This window comes from Fulmarus glacialis, unplaced genomic scaffold (genome assembly GCF_000690835.1).
Source record: "Fulmarus glacialis isolate BGI_N327 unplaced genomic scaffold, ASM69083v1 scaffold45470, whole genome shotgun sequence".
NCBI classification, from domain to species: Eukaryota; Metazoa; Chordata; class Aves; order Procellariiformes; family Procellariidae; genus Fulmarus; species Fulmarus glacialis.
Genome location: NW_009190476.1, coordinates 377 through 26,510, shown reverse-complemented (window position 1 = coordinate 26,510; position 26,134 = coordinate 377). Strand labels below are relative to the sequence as shown.

Below are 26,134 nucleotides of genomic sequence, written 5' to 3'. Positions count from 1 at the left end.
TGCCGCCCAACTTGGTGTCGTCTGCAAAAGTCAAAAGTAGAATTGGAGAACATCAACATCTTGGAAACTCCCTGATTACATATGGCTCAATGCAGTTTGCCAACTGGAAGCTCATCTCTAGTCATGACACTAAATACATCTATGGCAGCATTTCTGGTATGAACCACCACTGCGGAGATAAAAAAAGAGAGAACGGGTAACATCAGTCTGTATCTCATAAGACCTCAGGGGGAGGCACAGTTTCACTCCCATGGAGACCTGTTTCATACTGGCCTGCCCTGCCAGGATGTCTCTATCAAAGTTATTTCTAACCTCTTCTCTGTCATTACAGACAGCCAGACCTCTCCTGTTGGGAAGGGTTCAGGCATCTCAAGCCATCTAAGGTGTCCTCGCATATCCTGTCTGGCCTCCACTGCAGCTCCAGGGCAGCCAATGTCTCCTATGGGACCTGTGTGAGACACCTTGGATGTGCCAGGACATTTCCAAGGGCTCTGATGCCTCTGTGTAGGCAAATGAATCCCTTTCTAAAGGTCTCCCCATGCACCCAGGACTTGATTTGTCCTGCCTGAGCTCCAGCACCCTCCAGGGGAGCTCAGGTAAGAGGTGCAGGTTTCCTTTGCTCCCTGTGTAATCAATAGAGACAATTTGACTTTCCTCAGGGCCATTTGAGATCTGGCTCAGGCTCTTGATGTGCATGCCTTCCACTGATGAGATGGGGAGTACTGAGGAACTACACTCCCTAGCTAAAAGTCTCAGCGTGTCAGAATTTAAACTTTTTTTTTTTTTATTCCAGTGAGGAGGCCAACATAAAATTCTGGCCGCCCAGATGGTTATTTGTTAATGGCTATTTGTTAAGCCTGAGCACTGTTCACAGGTTCAGAAAGTAAGCGACAAGGACTTCAGGCACCTGCAGATGGAAACCTCTGCATAAGCACAGGTTCAGTGCTGGAGGAGCACCACTCTGACATGAGCTATAAGCAATATTACCATGACCTGAGGTATGCAAGTTTAAAAAACTTGGTTAATTTATGTTAAGCCTGGCTTTCTGACCTTTGCATGTGGAAAGTATTGGTTTATTGCTCTCTTCTGCAAGTTCTTATCTGCAATGTTTTCCAAGTCATCTTATTTCCTACTAATCTAAATAAAGCTAAGTTTAAAAAGTGCTGCCTGTTGTTATTCATATTGGGGGAGTAGCTGCTCAAAACAGAACTATCCTACTATTTCCTATATCATTTTTCTGCAAGAAAAGACTAAGTGGTAGGCCTAAGCTGGTCAGATCACTGTTTTGAGCAAAAAAGTAATGATTTTGTTCTCTGTTTTAATCTTAGAAAAATTCTAATTAGGTGATATCCAGATGTAATGAATGTGTGTTTATTTTATCTCACTATTTCTTAATGAATTCATTCTTTTTGCCCACAAGGAGAAGGACCCACACATCAAAACTTCTTTACCCATTGCAGTCTCCTTTCGGTGCTGAATGCCAGCTTTACACAGTGGCTTTATTTTTGTTTTGATTAGACAAGAACCTTCCACCATAGCCTTCACAGGTCTCTTTCAGTCAAGCCACACAATGTGTGATTTGGCTACTTTGGTCTCTTCCTTTTGCATTTCATAATAAATTGCTTAGTGTGCACATTTACCCTTGCCACCCTCTCTACCTTCATTGGTTTCAGAGCAAAAAAAGCCATCAGTTTTCTCGTCCTCTGTCTTCTCCCTCACAGTATGTGTTCTTCTTACGTCCACAGTATCTTACTTATTCTTGATAATTTCAGGTCAGGAATTTCACTTATTTCAAAGAAGTGCTTGGCAGCATTGCTACCTACTTCTCCTTTTGAAATTTAATTCTTCTTTGTTAAAAAGAGGTCTTTCCCCTACTGCAAGACAGAAAATCCATCACTCTTATTACACACTGAGCACCAGAGCCCCTGCACAGCTCAGAGACATACCCAGCCTGATACCACATCTTCGACTTGGCCTGCAGTGGATGTTTCAGAATCAGTGTGAGATGAGAGCAGTTAAAGAGTGATTTCTCCCTTACACCTTCCAGAAGTTTAACATTTAGGAACTTCTTGAACTGGATCTTCACAATACACGATGGCATTGAGTCCTACAATTTAATCACACATATGAAAAATACTTCCTCTCTTTGTATTAAGCCAGCTGCTCGCAGATTACACTGGGAGCCACTTCACAATGAGCAGGGTTTCGTCTTCTCCATTACATTAACAGTTAATCACAGATCTCCTAATTATAGCCTTGTTTTTCTAACCTAGAGAGTTTCCTTCCCTTTAGTTTATCTATCTAACGTGAATCATTCTTGTCACAATTCTTTGTACTGCTTCTTCTACTGTCACCTTTTGTAGGTGAAGTGGCCAGAGCTGCATGCAGTGTTCAAGATGCAGGCACACCATTTGTATCTACATGATTTCTTGGTCCCATGAACTCTTTAGTAGGCTTCTTAGCAGTGATTTGTTTGAAAAGCTATTATTTGTTCTTTTATCTTCCGTACATTTCTCCTGAAAGTTGCTTTTAAACATAAAGCTACAAATGATCAAGCCAAGTCACTAGAGTTTGTATTCTATTCAATTTTCTTCATTGCAACACAACTTCAACCTTTATTTTTTATTGGATTCTTCTCTTAAATTTCAAAACAATTCAAAGAGAAGACAAGTGCCATGCAGTTTATCTGCAACTGGAGCATGCCTTCAATAATGAAAATAATCCTGCCAAGGAAAGAGGATGTCGTTAAACATTTGTGGTTTATGCCTGTAGTCTGTTTTGCAGCATCTAGCAAGTTCAAAGCAGATATTATATATCTTTCAGAACGTACTTACCTGGGACTATGTTGCACATCGAAATATTATAAACTGCAGAGTCAACACAAAATTAGCCTCATTTCTCAGAAATCATGTCAAAGTATTCCATGGCACCTAGGTTAGTTTTTTTCACCATACTCATATCTTGATTCAGACTAGCAAAATGCTAGCAGATAGCATTCATTCTCACCTTCTTCATCACATCAATCTCATTTACATCACAGGAGTTGAAAGCAGTTTGTCAGGGCCTGTTACAGAGATGCAGAGCCTCTGTACAGTTGTTTTCTAAATGTCCGCTGAAGTATAAATTTGAACTTTCTCCTTTATCACTGGAGTCTCTTCAAGTTTCAAGAGCAGTGTTAAGCAGGGAAGATTGGCAATGTTCTCTTTTTTTTTTCCCACATGTTCTAACACAAGTATATTTTTTATTCTCCCATTGTCATCTTTACAGTCTTACTCTTGAATATCTTTCATGTATGGGAATTCTGTAGTTAGACCTCTCACCTCTTTATCAACTTTCTTGTGTGACATTCCAACTACCATCATAGGAATGTTGCATACTAGAACTTTTTATGCACATAAATCTCCCCGTAAGTTTGAACAGTGATTCAATTACTGAATCATCACTAGACTTAGTCCAGTAATACTCTTGTCTTACCATCAGAAGCCAGTCATACTTTTTCTCTGTAGATACTTTGAGTTCACTCTCTTTGCTTTTAGTTTAAGATACCGTGTTACAAAACCTAATTCTGTCTATTACTGGGAGTGAAATCACCTACTCTGGTTTAGAATTGTATTTCTCAAAATCCAGTTATGTTGTAGTGCCAGCTCAGAGAGTATTGTTTCCTACCATTTTTTTAAAAGATTCATTGAAGCATAACATGGCTTATCATGATGACAGCTATCTTCTGCCTAACAAATCAGTGGTTAGAGCAGGTACCCATGAAATGGGACTGCTCTGATCTAGTTTTAGGCAGTCTTCAGCCGGAAGTCTAGCAGAACCATGTCCTATCTACTAGACTAGTTTCTTACTGAAAGCAATCTCTACCTCATCCCTTGACTCTCATATTCATGACTGTTGACTGGCCAGTTCCAAAAAGAGGTTGCCCTAGAGCTTATAGCCAAAATAACCTCCTACATACAGGTGATCTGATATAAACCCTAAGCTTTCAAGTTGATCTAAAAACTCCTACTTCATGGCAAAGTATTGTAGACACTGAAAACTGTAAGCCATTATGCAAACAGGGGTCATTTCCACTGCTATTATCTTTTTTTATGTAGAATCCAAAAGTATCCTCACAAAAAGGATCATGAGTGAATGAGGGCACTAAAATTTCTTCTTTTTTACTGTATAGTCAATGAAGGGAAGGAAACATTGGAACTGTCTGTGGAGAACTTCAAAAGGTGGATCTCTGGAAAGTGGAAAACACTTTTTTACTGTGATGGTGGTTGAACACTGGAGTAGGTTGCCCAGAGAGGTTGTGGAGTCTCCATCTGTGGAGATACTCAGAATGCAACAGGACATGGTCCTGGACAACCTGCTCTAGGTGATCCTGCGTGATCTCGAGAGTTCCCTTCCAACCTCAATGATTCTGTAATTCTGTGATCTCTCCATTGATTTTATCAGAAGTTGAAACAGTACCCAAAAAAAAGTGTCATTGTCCTTGCTTAAGAGTAGGCAGCTGCATTTCAGGTGCATCTGGGCCTACACTGTGGGCACTGGATCCTACCTTAAGTTCCTAGTTTAGGCAGAGATTCAGAAAAAAAATCACCACACTGCAATTTTAGTACTTATTTGAAGAACCTAACTTCTACAGTGTGGATATTTTGTATGCTAAAGGCTTGCTTTTTTGGCATTGTCACATTACTTTTCAGTCACCTTTCAACTTTGGAAGTAGGGAATAATAAAATTATGTGAAGAAGTTCTAAGGATTTTTTATTTCAAGTTTGAAGAGCACAATCCTATCCTGTTTCATTCCTGGCAAGGTAATTCAATTTACTATTAGGACAGGAAGAGCTCGCATGTATTTTCCTATGCATTAGAGACTTGTTGCAGAAACTTGACTTTACAAAGAAAAATTACGTTATTGTTTGCTGTTGGTCTGTAATTCTGTAACCGGGATGATGTCACCACTTTTGTAACAAATAATTGCACTACAATGAACTTGGGGGGCTTTTTAATTAAAGGCTTAGTATATACTATGCAGAGCCAGATTTTTCTCCAGAAAGGGGAGTAATCAATTCTTAGAAAAGTAGAGTTCTTGTAGGTGAAATGTAGTAATGCCCTCAGGCCCTCGTTCCAGCTCTGTTGTAATAATTGCTATAAAAAACCCCACACAATAAGAAAGAAGATCATTGGAGAACTTTAGAATCTAGATAAAGACCCCAAAATGCATACATGTGCTTATCCATTCCAAAGAACAAAAAGTTGAGCAAGCATGGCAGAAGGCCAGCATGGATGAACGCGGAGCTCCTGACTGAGCTCAGACACAAAGAAGGAGCCAGAAGGTGGAAGCAGCGACAGGCTATTTGAGAGGAACACAAAGATTTTGCCTGCACACGTCAGAGTAAAGTTTGCAAAGCCAAAGCTCAGCCAGAGGTGAAACTAGGAAGGGACATGAAGGGCAACAAGAAAGGGTTTTATAATTACATTGGCAGCAAAAGAAAAGGTAAGGAGAATGTAGGCCTATTGCTCAAGGAGGCAGGGGACCTCATGACTAGGGACATGAGAAAGGACAAGGTACTCAATGCTTTTTTAGTCTCAGTTTTCACTGGTAAGGCTTGTCCTTAGGCTCCCCTAGTCCCCCAAGCCTACTAGTACAGTCTGGGAGTGAAGCTGGACCACAGTAGAGGAAGGGAGAGTTAGGGATCACTTAACCCACTTCAGACATACACAAGAAATCAGAGTCACTCAGTATAGGACAATAGGTAGCAGACACAAGATGGAACATGGGAAATTCCAATCAGGTATTAGGGGGAAAAAAATCACCATGAGAGTGGTCAAATACTGGAACATGTTGCCCAGAGAGGTTGTGGGATCTTCGTATTTGGAGGTGTTCAAGACTCGAATAGAAGAGTCCCTGATCTAATTAGACATGCTGTTAGCAGGGGAGCTGGACTAGATGAGCTCTGGAGGTCATCTATGATTCTATGAACTTTACCTTGTTTTATAGCCCCATATAAAGAATACCTTGATCTCTACGTTCTTTACATTACCATGACAAAATGTAGCTAGAACAGCTAAAACAGATGAGAGAGAATAAGGGCTATCGTGAAGGTTCCCAGAAAATACATGTTAAGGCATCAAAAAACACAAATCTTCTAAAGGACATAACCGTTTTACACTGGCTTTATATAAGCCTGAATGGAGTCTGGTCCCTTAAACAGACCCAGCAAGATTGTCTGACCACAAGTCACAAGGAGCTTCTAGTACCTATGTAGGTTTCTGTTAAAGGTAAAGGCCGATAAAATAGAGTACATGTTGGGACTGATATTTCTGGATGACTTGTATGAAACAGGATCACAATTTGCTCCGAACATCAGGACAAGTCAGGACTGTCTCTGTTTTACTGGATCATCCAGCAACCTTGGTCAGGAAGAGTAAGAGCCCATGCGTATTAGGCTACCTATGGGCTTAGTTTGTATACTTTCAAGTAAGCCGGAAAACTAACCAGCTCTACACAGACCAGTCAATGAACAGAGTTTCCAGATGAAGCTGGGGGCATTTACATGATGAACTACATGTAATTGATAGTAACAACCTTCATGAAAAGAATAGTGGTCTTGGACATTCAAAACAAGCAGCAGTGGGGAGATCTTGAATTTTAATCATCTGCCATTACTTCTTCTTTCTTGTCTTCAAAACGCAGTCATGTGCAAGTTAAACTATAGGCCCAGTCTCATCTCACCTTTCATTCTTCCTTCCTTGCTCACTACAATGTTGAGTTCATGTTGAGCTCTGCATCCCAACGAGCTAGTATTTCCATTAAAACCACCTCAGGTTCTGTTCAAGGGAATCTACAGAGATTAGGGTGAGGCTAAAGGGAACTTTACCATGTTACGGCATTTTGGTGGTTTAGTATTTTATCTTTTATGTATCAGATCGGGAAGAAGGAAAAGCAGATACTCCTTCAGTCTCAGAAACTTCTTCATATAGCTTTGTACTTTATTATCACATTGTGCACTGGCAGTGGAGTAGTGCACTTTGCTTTAACCCACTAGAGGCATGCATCAGAATTTCTTGGTATCATGCTTTTCAGGTTGCAGCATCTTCATGTCAATGATCATGCTGCCAACATATGCAGAACATCCAACATAATAGATTTCAAGCAAGAGTTCTTGAGATGGTAGTTTAAATAATTGCATGTTAATTGTGCATTACATTAGTGATCCTTAAATAATTGGGAAGACTTATGGAAACTGTTGCATGCAACCAACTAAAATTTAGAGTCAAGCTATGAATCAGTTTCCTACTTGCAACTTGGAGTACTGTACAATGTACATAAATATGCTATGTATTATGCAGTGAAGCATCAACACAATGTAGTGTTAGAGTATTTTTTCATATATATGTTCCATAACAGAGACCAGTAATAAAACCAAGATGTTTTTTCATGTTAATGAAACATGGCTGATTATAAAGTTTTAAATACATGCCAGAATTTACAGTTTTTAAAAAAAAAAAAAAAGTAATCTAAGTAGTTTAGAGGACCTTTTACTGTCCAGTTAAGGATTTTCCAAGTGGAAAGTAAAATGCCTTTGCTTGTACTGTTTTGTTATTTCCAGATGTCTAATACACTGAACCCTGCACTGCCACGTCAGTAGTACTCAGGCTATGGAAACCATGTTGTCATTTATTTATATTACTGTAGCATCATAAATTGGGTCAAATAATTTGAGTTCTCCAAATTGAGATTTACAACTTGAAGACATACTCTTGGAAAAAGAAAACAAAAGAAAGAAATGCAGTTTCATAACATCAGAGATTACATGTCCTTTAAAGACAATTTCTCATAGTCTGGAGTATCGTTCCTGGAATAGATATTAAGTGTAGTTTAACCAAGCTACTTTTTATTTGGAACACACTATCAGTTTCTCTTAATATGCTACACTCTACATGTTCCTTTTCATTTAGTTGAAACAAGAGAAACCAGCTGGTCTGGCAATAACCAGCTGATTACCAGTCCTAAATATATGGCCACAAAAATCTTCTGTATGGTGTTTGGGAACCATCAGCTGTAAATATGGAACACAGGCCCCTGGAATCAGTTTAATGTCCTCGTAAATTTTCTGTGTTTAACTAAAAAACTATTTGTTTTCACAGTTGTTTTATTCTTAGAGAGGAAATGGAATGAACCTTTGAAGACAGTAGCCATCTATCACATGGAAAATGTTCTATTGTCATTGCTGCATTTCAGATTTGCACTGGGCAAGCTGCCAACTAATCTCTAGCACTCTGCTCTTCTAAGCATACGCTAAATTTTAAAACAAAACCAGACTATACCAATACTCACATTTCAGCACACTCAAATGATGATAAACGATGAGATTCCCATGCTCAAAAGCTTTTCATAGATACCTCTCAGCTGCTAGACTCCATGAAAGGAAATAAAATCATTAAATGATACTAATTATTATCTAATTACTTGTTTTGGTGCCACAGAAGTACTAAGTGTGATCATGACTAGTAGATAATATGGCAAATACAAGAGGAGAAATTAATAACAATCTCTCTTTTCATATATGGTTTCTGATCTGAAAAAGGCATAAAGCATTGTCCATCTTTTGCTTAAGAACACTATGTTGAAAAATCATACCTGAATGATTTAAAGGAGTGAAAACCTGAGTAGTATTTGCAATTTGGACTTCATCCTGTTTGCCTTTTACATTGCAGATCCAGCTGTCACAGCACAACTAAGACACAAGTCAAGCGTGGGGCAAAATGAATTCATTTTATCTACAAAGGGAAGGAACTCTAAGCCACAGAGAACACAGTGTCTACCTATGACCTTGCTAGTAGAGCAGTACTTAATGGTATTAAAGCATATGTATTGAGTTCAAAGCAGTCTCTGCAAATAGTCTTGGAAATGTTTTTATTTTCCAAGGAACAGCAAATATTCCCATGTCCCCCCAGTGCTGATATTGAGAATTCAATTCATTTTTTGTACAGGTTTACAATTTCACTTGACTTTAAGATCCAATGTCTCTTTGACAGAATGATCCTTCAAGCTTTAGTTATCTTTTCAGGCCCATCTCCTCAGTGATTTGTTACTGCCAGCTAATCTAACCAACGCTGACAAAGGAGAAATTAAACCTGGTAATTAAATGTGGTAATATCTGCCAGTACAGATCTACAATCTTCATTTTCCACTTTCATTTTTAAGCAGGGATTCTAATAAAGCCAAAAGGAGCCTCAAGGTGTCAGTAGACTCTAGCTCTGTGCTCAGCATCCAGATTCCCTACTTAGACTCTTCCTTTCTGCTCACAGGCTTGGACCTGGTTGTCAGAGCAGAGGTCCCACCGTAAAAGTTTGAGGCTTTCATCAAAGCCATTAAATTTCCGTGAAATTTAGCCACTGGCATTCTCCAATAGGATTGTTGTACTGCTGCCGGGGGACTCTTTCTGACATAACAGCCCTAATTCAGTGACAACATCCAGGCTTGCAGCCAGAATTAATACTCTTTAAGCAATCACATACTGTTCTAATGCTTGTTAATCTTAGTGCAGAAGCGCTTTCATTTTATTATCTACCTTTATAGGTCTGCTGTGTCCCTGTTGCTGTTAGAAAGGGATTGTGTGCCTAATAAGCCTGGAGTGAGAGGCGGGGCTGAAGAGGGTATTCATACTGTCTCTCCACCTCTAATTCCAAAGACTACAGGGTCTGACAACAAAATCCCCCAGTGCTCAGAGAATTCAGTCTCCCCCAAGAGCGTGAGCTACCCCCTCTCTCACAATCCCTCTACAGGGCCTGTGATAGCTCTCAAGCAGAGAGAAACCTTATGCTTTTAGCAACTTTTCACCTTCAATTAAGGACTAGTCAAGCATAGAAGAAAAGAGGAAATTTTTCTGTCCCTTAACCTTGAACAGTATACATACCCTGTAACAAGCTTCATTTTCTCCAATAGCTACATATATCTTTGGAAAGAAGTTCTAAAACATGGTCGTTCTGAACTGATGATGGCTTCTGCTCACAGTATTAATGTTTGGTCAAAGTGTGAGACAGCAAAGAGGAAACCCATAGAGTTTTTAACTGATTTCATTCCACATGTTACTACAGAGCTGATCTACTGAAACTGAAGCAGAGATGAGAAATACCATGCCTAGTTGCTACAGAATAGATGCCAGGTTCCAGAAACACTGCTGTACTGACAATATTCACATTTTTATTGATATTATTCTATTTTTATTGACAGAAATTCAAACAATTCACACTACTTAATTTAAAATGTACTTATACAACTCAAATTGGTTTTGTTCATTATCACCTGATCGTTCACAAAGTGAAAACCAGTAAGAATGAAAAACATAAGATCAGGACTGTATATCCAAAAATTAAAACTCCAAAGGTTATATGAAATGTTATACATTTTCTTTGAGAAAAAGTTTTCATTTGTAGTGAATTGTGAAATAGACAATGGTAGAGTAAAAATCTGATTATGAAACACATTGACTGTGAAAATTAAATACAAAACAGACCATAGTTCTTGCATGTCAGTATCTACCTTACTTGTATAAAAATCGGGCCCTGAGAGTATACAGAACCTTAAATATTTGTTGAAATAAGTCAGTGTTATCTTGCCTGATAAGGGATATAGAAAGAAGAGCTGATTCTGGAAAATTAACCTAAGGTGAAGAAAAGGTATTTTTCCAAAACATAATGCTGGAAATAGCAGGTATATGGCTTTTTAAAAGAAAATTTGCTGAAATTTCTTGGCAATTCAGATATGCAGAAAGCATAGAAAAAACACTTTCAAAAGTCAGCATTACACTCCTTTTTATATTTTTTCCACTGGCTCTGAGATTGCATAAGAGGCAGTTCAATAAAAGCTGACAAACACTAAGCTTCATCCATTTACTGAAAACCCTATTCTTCTTAGGACCTTCTTACTCATGCGGGAACACTACAAATGCTGACATTTCATAATAAAAATGAGTAACTGTATTATGGAAATATCTAATAAAGTTTTAAGACTGAACTGTTCACGTGAAAATGAAAGGTATTTATGATGCAGTGATACATTATCCCACATAATTGCAAGAAGAGATATATTTCTCTTTTCATAGGTTAATGGAAATAGGGATTATAGGTTCTCCGAATTTTCATTGAAACTGATTTAATTTTGACTGGTTTATTGTTCATTGTCCATGTATCCCAGTGAATCCCCGTTGCAAGAAATCTACCTGTGTAGCGATGAACACCATTAAGATTTGCAAGGCCACACTGGTTGAACCACCATCCAGTGTTATCACTGAAGTTACTGCAGCTCTTTACAGGTTGTTCTTTAATAGTGCACATTGGCCTGCATCCATCATTATCAACATCAAATGTGCTGAAAGGCATTGAATTCTGGTTATCTTCTTTTCTATATCCTCTAAATGCATCACCTAAGTACAACAGATAAATCAGAAGGATAACAGAGTTATTTATGGAGAAACATAACATTTCTTACTTGTTGCATACCTCGCAAACTTTTCCTCTGAATTTATTAGAAAAATAGATTTCTTCAAAAGCAATTCAAGAGCATCAAATAATGAGCTGGCAATGTGTTAAAGACGTAGGAAAGAAAAAGTATAAAATACTGATAAGTATGGAAGAAGTTGAAATTTGATGAAACATCTTTATATTGTTGTTGCTTTTAGTGACGCACACCAGCTATGAAGGTAAAGGCTTCTGTCCTCAAAGACAGTGGAAGAAAAGATAAAAGAAACGAAAAGGGTTATTAACTTCAGATTTTCCAGTGATGTGCCCAAAGCCCCAGAGTGAGTCATGAGATAAAATGGAATTGTTAAAACGCAAAGGTCAGTGATTACTGGTTCTGTTGTCTTACTAAAGAAATGATGTTTCTTACAAATACAGGTAGAGTAAAGCACCAACACGTTTACAGAAAAACTATTACGTTGGTAGTAAGGACCATTCTTGCATATTAGTAAACATGAGGCAAAAAAAAAATTAGAAAAAAGCAGTAAGACATGGTGCAATACTTAACACAAATCTTTGCACATTTGGTACAGCTATGATATTAAGGGAGGTCTGGAATTGTAAATTAATTTGTGTCTATATATCATACTGTAGGCCTAATTTGTTCCAGTCGGTTTCTTTCTCTATGCCTCTCTGGGCACTTCTGAACTAACCAAAGCAACATCATCAGGAAGACTTCCACTAACATCAGCAGATTTGAGAAAAGATAATGGACATCTAAAGAACTGGACCATTGGATAAATATAAACAAACACGCACAAAATCCCTTATGTATTACATATATATTCTGTGGACTTGAATCCATTAAAGTTCCTTTATTTTCTTTATTCATTGTCTTTATTAAAGGAGTGTTTACTCAATTATTCCATTAAAGACCTTGAAGCAATAGAATAAAATTATTTCTTACTAAAGACTGATGTTGGCATAACCAATCACTACATCATTAACCATTTATCTGCATAAGTGTTCATTATGCACCAAATAGAGAAAAACAGAATAGAAATAAACATTTTTAAAGTTATCTTCATAAAGTATTACTCTCTTTTCTCACATTAAGAAAGGAAGCAGCTATCTTTAAATACTTTAAAGAAGGAGGTTCTTACCAGCATTTCCTGAATAACGCCCCAAATGGATCTTAAATGAACATGCTTCATCCTCTATCCAAAATCCATCATATGATGCATAGGCATGCTTGTCATTTTCTGATTCCAAATCCACATAAAGACTGAAACTAGTGGCTTTTTGATTTACTATGTGAAAAATCTTCCTCAGTCCAAGCCAAAATTCCCCTAAAACAGAAATATATAGTCAATAAACTTCTATAAACAGAAAGTGTAAAAGAAAATAATTAATTCCTCTAGTTTTTGTACTTTCCTCTGGAACCAAGTGTAATAAAAGTTGTCTGACGTCTTTGAAAGACTAATGAAGGTACAGAGTGATCTTCCTATTTCATTGGGAAATCCATGGAAAGAATTCCCATGTGCACATCATCTTTTTTCTCTGTGACATTTTTTGAAAATTGTCCACATGATAACTTTCAAGTGTTCATCTTCAATATACCTTAGAAGACCACAAAAACTGGATGTGCTAAAGATCCACTTGATCAAACAGAATTCAGTAGCGTTCCTAAGGGCAATACTGAGAAATTATAAAAGTTAGCACTCTATGAGATGCAACAAAACTCAAACCCTATTCTTGAGATTTGCTGCCTCTGTAAATCACACTTTTTTCCATGAAAGGTTGCCCCATATGAGCTGCGCTTTCTTGAATAGTTGAAAAATTATGTGCTTCCATTGCAATCCCAGATAAACTCCTGAAAAAGCAACTGGTTTTAGACTTGCTGGATGAAAGGTGGCAGTAAAAAAGTAATATCACAGTTATGTTGGTATTAGCTACTGAAATATTTCCATTCTGTTTCTAACTTACGGTGAAATATTACTGATTTTTCTCTCCCTGAAGGAAACATTTCGCAAATGTGATTAAAACCAACTAAGGCTTTTTTTAAAATCTGAAAAAAGGGGAAATACAATTTATACATTATTTCAGGAAGAAAACATCACAACATTTTAAACACCCCTTGTGAGACTGAGGATGGGCAATGGCTAAAGACTCTATTAGTGTGATAGTCATTATTAAGAAGATCACACAATAGATTTGATGAAAAAAAACTCTTAAGTATAAATAAGACTTTTAACAAACAAGAACTTTACTCTCTATACTACTAAAAATCCCACGCAATTTAGTGGAATGTAGCTCACATAAAGACAGCAGAAACATTGGGTCGAAAGCACTTTCAAGTATTTAAAATTAATACCAGAAAGGTCACCAAATCCATCCAGATATTCAGACCATGTTCTCTGAAATGGAATGATTCCATCAGTTCTTTTCTGAACGACAGTCCATCCACCTCCTTGAAAATCCATGTCACACAAAACCTAAAATAGACATAAATATGATTAAGCATTCTTGAAGCAGCTGTTATGAAGAAAACATTTTAATTAAATAAAGGTGGACTATTCAGAGTTTTGCTAAGCAACATACTTTTCAAATATCTTAACAAAAGCTCAAAGAAAATAAAAAATGTAGCTGCAATATTTTCTTATATGTTCTTGTTGGACTACTTGATTTGGTTATTTCCTCAACCAGTAGAAACTGTTGTGTGCAAATGTCTGCTCATATCAGATGTAATAAATAAACTTTGATAAATGTTACTGTGTATTAGTAATAGCATGAAGTGGAAGCAACATGCAATATCATGTATTAATCATGCAAAATATTACAGATACAGGCACTAACACTGAATATACCTTTATTTCAGCAAAGCAAAACAGACACAACTTTTTACATGTTCTCCCTCACCATCATACCTTCTTCCCCAGAAATACTGTGTTTGTGATACCTGGGAAATGTAGAGCCCTTAATAAAGGTGAGAAAATGGAAAAAGTGATAGCAATAACCCAGTATACAATAATTTATGATGGAGCAGCAAAAAAATCTACATAAGAAGGGGCCCTAATCCAGGGAAGTCCCAATGTGAACATTTAACAGCCTGCAACTGAGCAGTCCCACTGAATACATAAGATCAACTCTCAAAGTTATGCGTGTTTATGAGTCTTCACTAAAATTCGTGCCCAACGGCACATCAAATGGCAGTGGTCCAGCTGCCCTCTGCTCTGCTATGGAATATCACATTATGTAGCACATTTTCTCCTCAGCCCATTTAACTTTAGACACGTAATTGAGTTCCCTAAGTTAGGCATCTTATTGCCCTTGTCTCCCCTGTAATCCCCCTTATACAGAGAAATATGCATTCATAGCGTGGCTCTGGGAAACCAAGATCTAATTCACCCTCTGCAGATGTCAGTCACCTCCGCTGTCTACAGAAAGGGCCCCTAGACCCTTGGCTGCTCTCTAGGGTTTTCAGCTAAGTGCCTAAAGTTAAGTGGAATGTATCCAGGTCACTCTGGGCATTTTTCAAGTATGTCCTCAGTGCCAGAGCTTGACCAGTTGTAACAGGGATTAGAAAGTCTGGGCATCCTAATGTAGAAAGGTGCATATTGCACATTTAGACACTGCACCACCTAAGCTGTTCAAAGTAGTTCTACAGGATACTATGCTTAATTAGTGTTTAAAAACAAAGACTCATTTGTAAGTGTCTCCCAATGTGACTAACATCAGGAGAATTAACCTGGAAAATGCTTATAGCTATGGAGCTATTAAGCTACTTGTGATAACAAAAGTAAGCTCAGAATAGAATTTTGGCTATCAGTACATCATAACAGTAAGCAGATGCACAAGTGATGGAGTAAAGTAGGAATTTTTTGTCCATGTTACAGGGAATGTACACAAACATGTTTCAGAAAAGAGAGATTTGCAATCTTAGACAGTTGCTAAAAGTAGAGTCTAGATGGAAGTCAATTTAACCCTCAAAAAAATTGTGGCAGTCTGAGCTTTATGTGTTGCAGTCCCATTGCCTGTACCAGCCAGATATTTTTCATTAAACCAAAGACTTGTTCCTTGGCAGGAACACATCAACATCATATTTGGAACCTCTGTGACTTAACAACATCTTCTCTGTGAACGACAAGAAAGCAACAGGACAGAGCTGCAATGTGATCTAATACAACTTGGGGAATCTTGGATCTTCAAGTAAGTCAGTGCCATTGGATGCTTTGAGCAATCCTTGCAACACAAATACTGAATGAATAATAGTAAGGGTCATGTGCATGAAAGAAAATTATGGGCTTTATTCCCTGGAGAATTACATGCTTATTTCAGTCACCCAAGGAGGGTGGAACTGGAATAGAAAGAAATACAGAAGATTCCAAAATGAATATTTAGATGCAAATACCTAAAACTCATTAAAAATAATCCCATTGCCTCATCCGCTGTCTTGAGAAGACGATTGCATGCTTGACTACTCCTCTCACTGTGAGTCAGAAATACAAAGAGGAGCCCACTTGGTCACAACATCAATCTTCAGTCCAATATAAATCAGTAGGAGTGTTGATAATTCTCAGAAGGAGCAGATTTGGTTCTACATGAAAGGTCATCAGCCAATTAGATATGGCACCAAAACATACACTAAGCTAAGTAAAAATATGAGATAGATACACAAAAAACAGTAATTGCTGTGTAGTTTCTTAATCCCTTATATGCTGGAAATGGTGCAATTTTGTTTCTTAAAGCCTTATAATAGTGAATCCACTTTACAGCTTGTTCTATGTCTCATATCATGCAAGGCATGAGGGGCATGACTGTGCCAGTACAATTTAAATTCAATGAGCAGGGGGATGCTTCTACTGAATATTTCTTCCCTTTCCATCCTTAGTATGTATTCAAAACAACTTTTTAGTTTGTCTGACCCACCTTAGAAATATCATTGATCTAAGAAAAATGTATCAGAAAGTGATCATGATTCAATTTTCCAGAAGTGAAATTGGGTTTAATTGCCTCCTGTTTGAATGCTCAGACAAAAGCCCATTTGGGACTAATTTTCTGAGATGACAAGAACCTGCCACTACCACTGAAACTGGATATTCTTAGAGCTCCTGGAATGCAGGTTTCAATTAGCCCGAGTTAAGCATCAAAATCTATACTCACTTTTGAAAACATGAGATTTCAAACATGAAAACATGAGAACAGGATCAAGTTGTCTAAATAGTTTTCTTCATTTATCTGGTACGTTTATGCAAATGATTCTAAAGACATTTTCGTTTAGTTTCAGTTACATTTAAAGAACAGCTTACTGCTGAAAAGGTCCTCATTGAAATAAATTGTTTCATGCTGGCTTTGTTTTCTGTTTTTTAGTTCCTTACTATGGTTTTCTGCCTCTTTGTGTTTTTCTTATTTTGCTAGTCTGCAGAACTTCCAGAACTCTTGGCTATTAGCCTCTTAAAATGCATTATAATTTCCTGTTTATGTTTTAATGTTTTGATATTTTTGTTCACCTGTCAGTTCTCTTGTACCCTTTTTATGCTTCAACATACGGAATAATTTGCATTAAACAGTTTTCCTTAAAATAACATTCTTTATGAAACACACATATTTTAGATATTTTTCTCTGAGAACTTTTTGGCACTATCGTTCTGTGTAACATCTACCAGACAAGAAATGAGACACGCATTTCATGAGTGCAGACGTTTCTTCTCATTATTTATTGTTACCTTGTGCTTTTAATCAAATTATGATGATTTGTCCTTTAGTTTCTTGTTCTCCTTAAGGAACCTTTCCACTCATATAACTGGTTCTCAGATTTTGGCAGTAACTTTAAATGTGGAAAAGTGTCAAAAATACTTTTGAAGTGAAAGGAACTTTATCATTTCAGATTTATTTGCCAAAAACTATAAGTGAACTGAGAAATCACTTTTCTCACATAGATTAGTCATACCACCTCTCAGGAAAAATAATTTGGGTGAGGTGTGAATATTTCCTCAATGGAATCCCCCTCAATCCAGAAGAAATTCTGAAACAGATGCATTTTGTGCTATGGAATCCTGGGGTGAGGCAGACAGCATTTTCTTCATACTATAAATATGGTTGTTCTGTGAACACTTCTACCTGTCTTTGCCTTTCTTTTACCTGGAAGGAACTTGCCGATCAGTTACAGATCTTTTCCCTGAGCTCGCTGCATTGTATAGAGAGAATGGCAGGTTTTTCTATCAGGGGTCTGTAGAACCAAGATCATTTTTTCTTGAGATCGCAGCGTACTTCTGAAGCCTTTTCATAACCAGTTTGAGCTCTTTTTTTGTAGCATTTTGTAGCGTTCCAATTGGCTAGAGATAAAGGGATTCATCCTTCCTTTGTTATATATAAAGAAAGACTATAAAGTTAGATATTGAATTTTGCTATTTATTAGCTGGCTTAAACTCCACATTTTTTCCCCAGCATGTACTGCAAAATTAAAGATTTGAAAGTGCCATATCTGTCTTTCCACTATGCATAAGGACTTCCCTAAGTAGAACAGCCTGAAATGGAAATAAACAGACAAAACAAAGTATTCCTTGTGTTTGCATGGATCTGGTTGTCCCGAGCCTGAGGAAATTAACCCAAAACTCTCTTCTCCTAGATGAGCATTCTAACTCCGAGCAATTGCAGAAAATGTAGGTGGTGATAGGAAGCATGACTGCTGCAGTTCATGCTGAATTTAATCCTTTTTTCTTTGTCTTAACAACGTATATCCTGCAAACTGGATATGAAGACTAAAAGTTTAGATGCCTCTCTGCCTCAAGACTGAGTTATAACGATGCTCAGACAAGAGCTAAGCACCTACTTCTCAAACTAATGTACATCTGCACCTACATTAGATGCCTATACAATATCATGATCCAAGCTATAGGCATCAGCAGAGTCACCTTTCAACAGAAGGCAACGGTATACAGTCATTCACCAGAATAATTCAAAAAGCCAAAGGTCATATTTTAGGAGCCAAATGGATCAGTCACTTGGCTCTTTGGTTTTCCATCTCTAAAATAGAAAAGAACAGCACTTCTCAATGTCCAAAAGCGGTGCTAGAAAATATCTTGGGTTTTCCTCTTTGGTACATTTTTCACTGCATATGAAAACTGATGATGGGATCTTATGACAGAGATTAAATTTCTTTGTAGAAAATTAGAAATGTGTCAAAATTATAGTAATGGCAGACACATTTGGATAATTTAATATATTTCTTACTCATCTATTGAGAAATTGTCAAGGAAAACACACTAAATCTATTAAATATATTCTAAGTGCATATTCTCAAGCAAATTGTGACTATCCTGAGAGATAAATTTATTACCTCAAAAGGATAATTTGATCCTTCTGGATGGATAATGTACAGACCAGTTGGAGTTTTTGAAACTGAACCAACAGTATCTTTAATATCAGTGCAATCCAACCCTAGAGAACAAAGTATTTGATTAAGTTTGTTAGCAAAATATGTTAAAAAAAACAAATACAGCTTAAGCACAGAATATTACTTTTCTTGGTAATGTATGAATAATCTCAAATAGCATTTTCTTGTCATGCAAACTTTAAAATCATGTTTTGTCATGAATTTACCTTATAAATGAAAATTCTCTGAACTCCATTAAGCTCAGAAAGAGGCATAAATTATATTGTATAGAGAAAGTTCTTTCTAATCCTAACTGGTATGATACAGAAATTAAAAATTACGTTTCTGGGTCTTACTTTATAGATTTTATTTGGGTAACACTTGCACTGAATAAAAAGACATATTATCTGGGGAAGGATGTCTTTTTCCTGCAAATATTTGTATTTATACTTGTGAAAGCATTTATATCATAATGTATACATTAAAAACCCTTTGCTTCTAAGTGTTAAGCCAGGTTTGTGTTAAACACATTCAAGCAAGCAGTTTCTATGGCCAGTAAGACTCCTTAGAGGTAGTTTAGAAGATTAACTGTCCAGTGTTCAGGTGATTTCCGTCTCATTTGAAGGAGGATATTGCAAATGCTGAGCACACTTTATTTCTTTACAAAAGAAAGTGCCGTTTAGCAACATCAGACCACTTATGAACAGGATGCCCAGAATTATCAGTTGCAAGTGATTTAAAGCAGTCTTTATGATGACATTCTTAAACAGTTCACAAATTTTCCAGAGTTTATATGTGCATACTAACACAGAATAAATACTGTAAATGTTATAATTGCTTACCTTTGCTTTAATTAGTTCTTTGTCAAGATACAAAGATAAAAAGGGAAGAGGTCAAGACTAAATGAGAAAAATACTTACCATGAGATTGAACTGCTTTGTAAGGAAGTGAATCCAAATGCTTTCTCAAAACTTCTGCGTTCAAAAGAAGTAGTCTGTTCATGAGTTCATTTACCTGCAAATTCAAATAAAAGATCTTTAAATAGGTTGCAATGAGGAATTTTACATTCTAAAGTTGTTCTTTCTGACTCCTAGTGAATATAATCTAAAGTTAATTTTTGTGATGTGTTAGTGATTCGTACCTTCATTATGTAAATTGGTCCAATTTTTTACTTTTTGCATTCAAGGTCATTCTTAGGCACAATTCCATTTAATTCAAGAAAAGTCCTTCATTTTGATTAAGGCTTTTTATCTGTACTGAGTGAGTGCACAGTGTTTGTAAACTACTATCAGAGTCAATGATAATATAATATGTAATCTACACAAATATGACAGGACTGCAGATAGGAACCAACGTCCAGGAGTGGTCCGTCACTTGCCCTACTGCCATGAATGCCACTAAATTATGGATCAGGTGGTGCTAATCACTCCTTGCAGAAATGGAACTCACACCTTACCCGAGGTACAAGGAATGGTGATAGAGACTGTAATTCCACAGTTTTAATGACAATATAAATGCTTCATTTTCCTCAGTTAGACAATACCCGTAGTGATAAATAATAAATAAAAATCTGTATGATGAAGACAAAAGTACCTGATTAGAAAGGTAATCCAAAGAAGACTGTTGATCATCCATCATGTTTCTTACCAGTTTTTTTGTACTTCTTGCATATTCAACAAGAGATTTCTGCAAATTTCCTTTAAAAGAAATATGTTCATCTATTTTGTTATCATAAATCTAGAAATATTCTTGACTGAATAATGACACATTTGTTTATGATATCTAAGTGGATATTGAAGGTGTTTAACCTTAGGGTACCTAAAAATGAAATTAAAGTAGTACAGAGACCACAGATTAAATCCAAAGATGCTAAGAACCCCAGCCTCACTGGTTGCAGTGAAGTCATCGTAAGAAGAGATGGCTCTTCTTAAGATTTGAAGAATAATTTCATCTTATCCTTGGGCAACTTGGATAACCAGTTAATGGATACCACAGAAATACAAATGCAAATGATAATAGACATACATGATGTTTCCTGTCATCCTACTCATTCACTCTGCTACTTACTCATGCTCCTGGTTTTTGCCTAAGTATAGGCAAAAATGCCAAAAATACAAAAATTAAACTTGTCAGGTAATTAATAATACATATTAAAAATCATATGGGAAAGACAAGAATTTTGACAAATTTTTTTGAGGCTGATTACATTGTTTGCTCTGTAGTTTGTCAAGGCAGTGAATAAAGAATGTCCTGTATAGATATCTATAAAAGGCAAGCTGAAGTATAGATTTCTTCCCACTTAACTAAACTCCTACACACCTAACCATGATGTTTAAATGAGGGACAGACACCCTACTCTTCCTTTCTTCCTGGAGAGAGCTACCGACATTCAGAGGGTAACACAGACTTAGGTGGGCTGAGCTGCTGCCTGGACTTGCCTGTCCTCACCAGTGATTATGAAGACTAGCATGATTATACTCTAACTTTGTCACACCAGCTGCACCCCTAAAACACGGCACCCTAAATTTTCTGAACAATACTCAGCCTGAGCAGCAGGGTCAAAGGCTGTCACATGTGCTCAAGAAGAGTAAAAAATAAATTAGCACAGCATAGCACAGCATAGCAGAGGATTGCATAGCATGGCATTGCATAGCTTGTCGCTGAGAGTATTCTTTGTGAATACATACTGCACATGTAATGTTTTTCCCCTCGTAAAATTTTAGCTTGAACATCACATGGTACAAGGCATTGTTCTTTTTGTTTTGAAATATCTGCAGATTTATTTTTCTCTTCTGCCTTGAGTGGTTCCTCCACAGCTCCAACATTCCTTGTGCCCTGTTGTACCAAACAATGGAGGGGGAAATAAATTCATCATAAAGCATATATAAATTAACTCAGTCTGCCAAAATGAAGTAGATTACTCCATGGATCTTCATTCAAAACCTGTTTTTTTAAAGCTTTATGAAGCGATAACTGACAGAGCTGAGACCAAGGCCTGTTAGGTGTCTTCTGCTTAGCCATACCTCACAAGAGAGAGAGTCGGAGGTAAAGAATAACCTCTATAGATTTAAAAAATACCACCAACATTCCTGGTAAAGTATTCTACCTGTAAGCACTGTGAATTGGAGGCAAGAACTTGCACATCTTGCACTTAAGAAGCTTACATGTTAGGAATCACCACACCCAACAGACACCTCAAACGCTAACAAAGTTTTTTTCATTGGAAAGGAGCAGGCTTTTGGATTTACCACATACTAGCAAAACACTTTCACTCTTTAAAGTCCCTAAATTAATTACTTAGACTCTGATCATGGAAATACTTGCATAAGTTATTAATCTATGCATACAAGCAGTCCCAAGCAGATTTGCAGACAAATCCAACATTAAAAAAATATTTGAAATGCTCTTACAGAGGAAACAATAAAGGGATACTATTCACAGACATAAAATTATCTGAAATAGTAACAATAAAAGCATTGGCAAAAGTAGTTACACATATTAATGTTCTTTTAAAATAATATTTTCATATTGAGTATTTTTTCTTCCATGGTGCCATTTGACATAAAATAAGGGAATGCCTCTGACTCATCACCTAAAGAAATGCTAAAAGTAATTCCTGAAGTATGTGTCATTGTAAAAAGACTAAGAACCATATTTTCATTTGAGTCTTTTTTAATTCCATAATCTCAGCAAAGCATTGTAGTATGTTCATATAATGTATTTTCAAATGTAAATAGGACCCTTAGAAACATAAGATTTTAATGAAAAAGAGAACTTATTTAGACTTGAATGTATCTTCAACATAATTGTTCTCCTTTCCTGCTTCAGGTTTCTCTTTCTGGTGTTGGCACTACACTGGCAAAGCACTGAACAGTTTTTTTCCTGATTTTTGCTTTTAAAAAGTGAAAGTAAAAATTACATAAAACTGTTAACAAGGGGATTTTACAAAAAAAAGCTCTCTGAATTATTAATGTAATTGCATTTTGTGTCTGGAGATAAATGCTAGAGAACTAAAAGAATGTGGTTCTTTAAATTTTAAATAAGCACAAAATAAAGGAAGAAAAATTCTGTAAGAGTTATAAATACATCACTTGAAACTTATAAATAGATCACTTCAAAATATGGTTTGTTCCAGGGCTTTCTCACAGCTACTCACCAGATGTTCAATTAAATACTGTCAAGCAAATATTTTTAATCAATATTTATTTTTAACAAAAGCCAACATGAAACAGGCAATTAAATCTGACCTCAGCAATTCAAGCAAAAACTGTGACTCTGCCAGAAACAATAGTTACTCTGCATTTACAATCATGCAGATGAGATTAAAAATATGGCCTAAGAACTGAGCTGTGATGAAGGACATTAAGGCAAAAATGTTCTAATATACTGAATTCCTACAATTTCAATGTAGTTTCTTTTCTCTATCTGCAAATACCTGATTCTTCTGTATTTTTGTATCTATCCTGAATAAAGCAATCGACATTTCAAAAATATCTGTCACTTTTCTGAGAAATCATTCAATTACATTCATTATCTTATCTAACCAAAGTAATTGAAAATCTTACCTTAGATGAACAAGGCTTGACATTACTTATGACAGTCTCTCCTAAACTGAACAAAAAAATATTAAGACAAATCAGTGAAGTTACCCTAAAGCAGTTCATCTTTTACTTGAAGAAATGCAAACGTTTTGACGGGTTTCAAATTTCTGTGGAAAGATTGTACGCTATGAAGTCCTGAGCTAACTATTTGGGAATGTCTACAGCACAAAGAGCAGCCAACACATCACTCCTTTAATGCCTGGATTTAATAAACCACATTTCAATTGCACAGTAGATTTTATATACTACTGCTTGTATCCTGAGAGCAATTACTGCTTATGACCTTTACATGACACATCAAACGTATGTATTTTCATTGTGATAAAACTGACAGATTTTCTTCTATGCTATTTTTGAGCATTGGTATATATTTGGTATTGAGGAGTCTGGGCTACTTGAAAGAAAAACAAGTATTAATCGATGTTTTCATCTTTTTACAAAGGTTTTTATCATTAAAATGAAGGCATTTACATTGGTGGGGCGGTAGTGCACTAGAACCGGGTCTGGGGGCAATTTTAGAATATGCCCTAAAAGCAAATTCTAAACAGAAAACTGAAAAATATTACTTTAAAATAATACTTTGTGTTACATTGAAAATTGTTTACCGGGAGGACAATAGCAGTCTCTTAGTCTCACTGGTAGCCCATCCTTAGGAACAGAAGTATTGAGAGTGGGACAATCATTCAAATACAATGATTTTTACCCCAGAAAAATGTCAAAGTACAAGAGAATGTCCTGAAAAAGAAGATTAAATGTAGTCCACAGAAACTCAATTAAAGCTATATAGCAGGCACTTACAGTTTTCACACGCTCAGATCCACTATTTTTGTATCTTAAAAACTGGATCTGACATTTTAACCAAAAAGCAAATTATTTTAAATGTTTATTTGGAAAGTTCATAGAGGTCCAACAGATTTTCAATTCCTTATGCACATTAGAGAATTTAAATTGTTTATGAGCTGGCTGAATAAATGAAACATCAGCTTCTAATGTACCACTGGGAGACAGACTGTCTAAAGGATCATCAGAATACACTGTTGAAGATCACCTTACACTGGTACAGCCAGACAATGTTCCAAATTCGTCTCGATACTGTGGTTCATCTCCGCCCCTGTCTGAAGTTGGAATACGCTGGAAATAGCTTTTGCTACAAGGAGATTTGAAAGCAATTGGGAGAGGGGGGTTAAAACAGCTTTAAATGCAGATTTTAATCCATTTTTTTAATCCAGTGTTTTCTTTCAAAATTAATAGCTAAAAGGCACTAAGAACCTGTGCCTCTTCCTGAGAGGAGCATGTTCAACTGCCTGTGAAATTTTTAACTTTGGTTCTTCAGTATCTCTTAAAATAAATTTTTTCATTTGTTTTGAAGTACTGCATGGCACATTCTAGTGTTCCAAGATTAAGAGTTATTGGAATTTAACTATTGCATCAGTTGATGCTCTCTTAAAAAGATGCAGGTTGTGATGCATAGTACAGTCTCAGGGAGGTAAGAAGGCTGAAAATATTTTCATAGCTATCCAATATTTGACATTAAGGGGGGATGAAGAGTTTTTATTCATCTTCCTATGCACAGAAATAGGAAGAGGAGACAAATTTCAGGAAGGAATAGTTAAAAAGGCCAGAACCTTGGCTGAACTCCTTCTCCCATGCAGTCGCCTACACAGTTAAACTGAAGCTTGGAAGAAAGCTAAAGGGCATTAGCAGATTAATCTCCGCTGGAACAAAAAGGAAAGAAAAATGTGTTTCTGCAGCAGCACAGCTATGCTCCAGCCTTCAAATAAGATTTGTAATAAATTCAGAATCTATCTCACAAAGATTTAAGAGCTGAATTTTACCCTTCACTGGAATATCAGTCTCTAGCCTACAGTAAAATTTATGAAACTTCTTTCAAACCAGCTGCCAGAGTGGGACCTTCCATTTTGTAACCACTTGAGATCAGGCTGCTTGCTGTCCCAGAGTAATCATACAGTTCTGAAACACATGGTCCTCAGCTAGTCACCTTCTCATCCCACAGTCTGAAAGATGCGAGGTAACTTCCCAGGAGGAATCATCCAATAACCCGAGAAGGGCTACGAAGGAGTAAGAAAAAGGGAAAGGTAAAAAAGGGAAAGGCAGGAAAATATATAAAGACCGTTCTTAATTCTAAATTTCAGAAGGTATCTAAGGTAAAACTGCGAGTTGTGCTGGATAAGATCAAAATTTGCAGTAAGTCTAAAGAAGCTCAAATTCTGCCAGCATGAGTTGACCATGAACTTGAATCTTCCTAGGTGTGACATGGGCTCAAATTCCACAGTTGTTTCCCAGATCTGCTTCAGTCCTGTTTGGGTGACTCAGTTCTCCATACTGATAAAGCCTTCTACTGCATTCTAAATGAAACACTGCATTTTATCAGGCAAACTGGGATTTTAAAAGTGTATGTGGGTTGAAAAGCACATGGTAGTAAAGCGACAACCAGTCTTCTACCTGCAACACAGAAGACTTCAGATTGGGCAAAGAGGTGGTGACTTTGCGGCTGGTATTCTGAACTACAGGTGAAAGACTTCCATTTTAGGGTCATCTTCCCAACTGTGGTAACTGGGATATTATAAATATTAAGCACATTTGACAATCTGAGCATCAGTGGTCTTGACTGTAAAATAGTAATACCTACTTCACAAGCTGTGCTACAAATATGTGGGGGGTTCTGTGGAGAAAAGTATTTTAC

At 36.7% G+C, this 26,134-nt stretch overlaps 1 protein-coding gene across 1 annotated transcript; it reads right to left on the bottom strand.

Moving 5' to 3' along the window:
* Positions 1–10,572: 10,572 nt before the first annotated feature.
* ANGPTL5 (angiopoietin-like 5) lies at positions 10,573–23,623 on the bottom strand. Its single transcript, XM_009585620.1, has 8 exons — positions 23,395–23,623; positions 21,517–21,664; positions 20,423–20,526; positions 19,750–19,843; positions 18,794–18,894; positions 13,829–13,949; positions 12,618–12,803; positions 10,573–11,420 (listed from the first exon to the last, which is right to left on the bottom strand). The coding sequence occupies exons 1-8, from the start codon at positions 23,491–23,493 to the stop codon at positions 11,101–11,103; spliced, it is 1,173 nt and encodes a 390-aa protein (XP_009583915.1). The 5' UTR covers positions 23,494–23,623; the 3' UTR covers positions 10,573–11,100.
* Between the last annotated feature and the right edge of the window lie 2,511 nt (positions 23,624–26,134).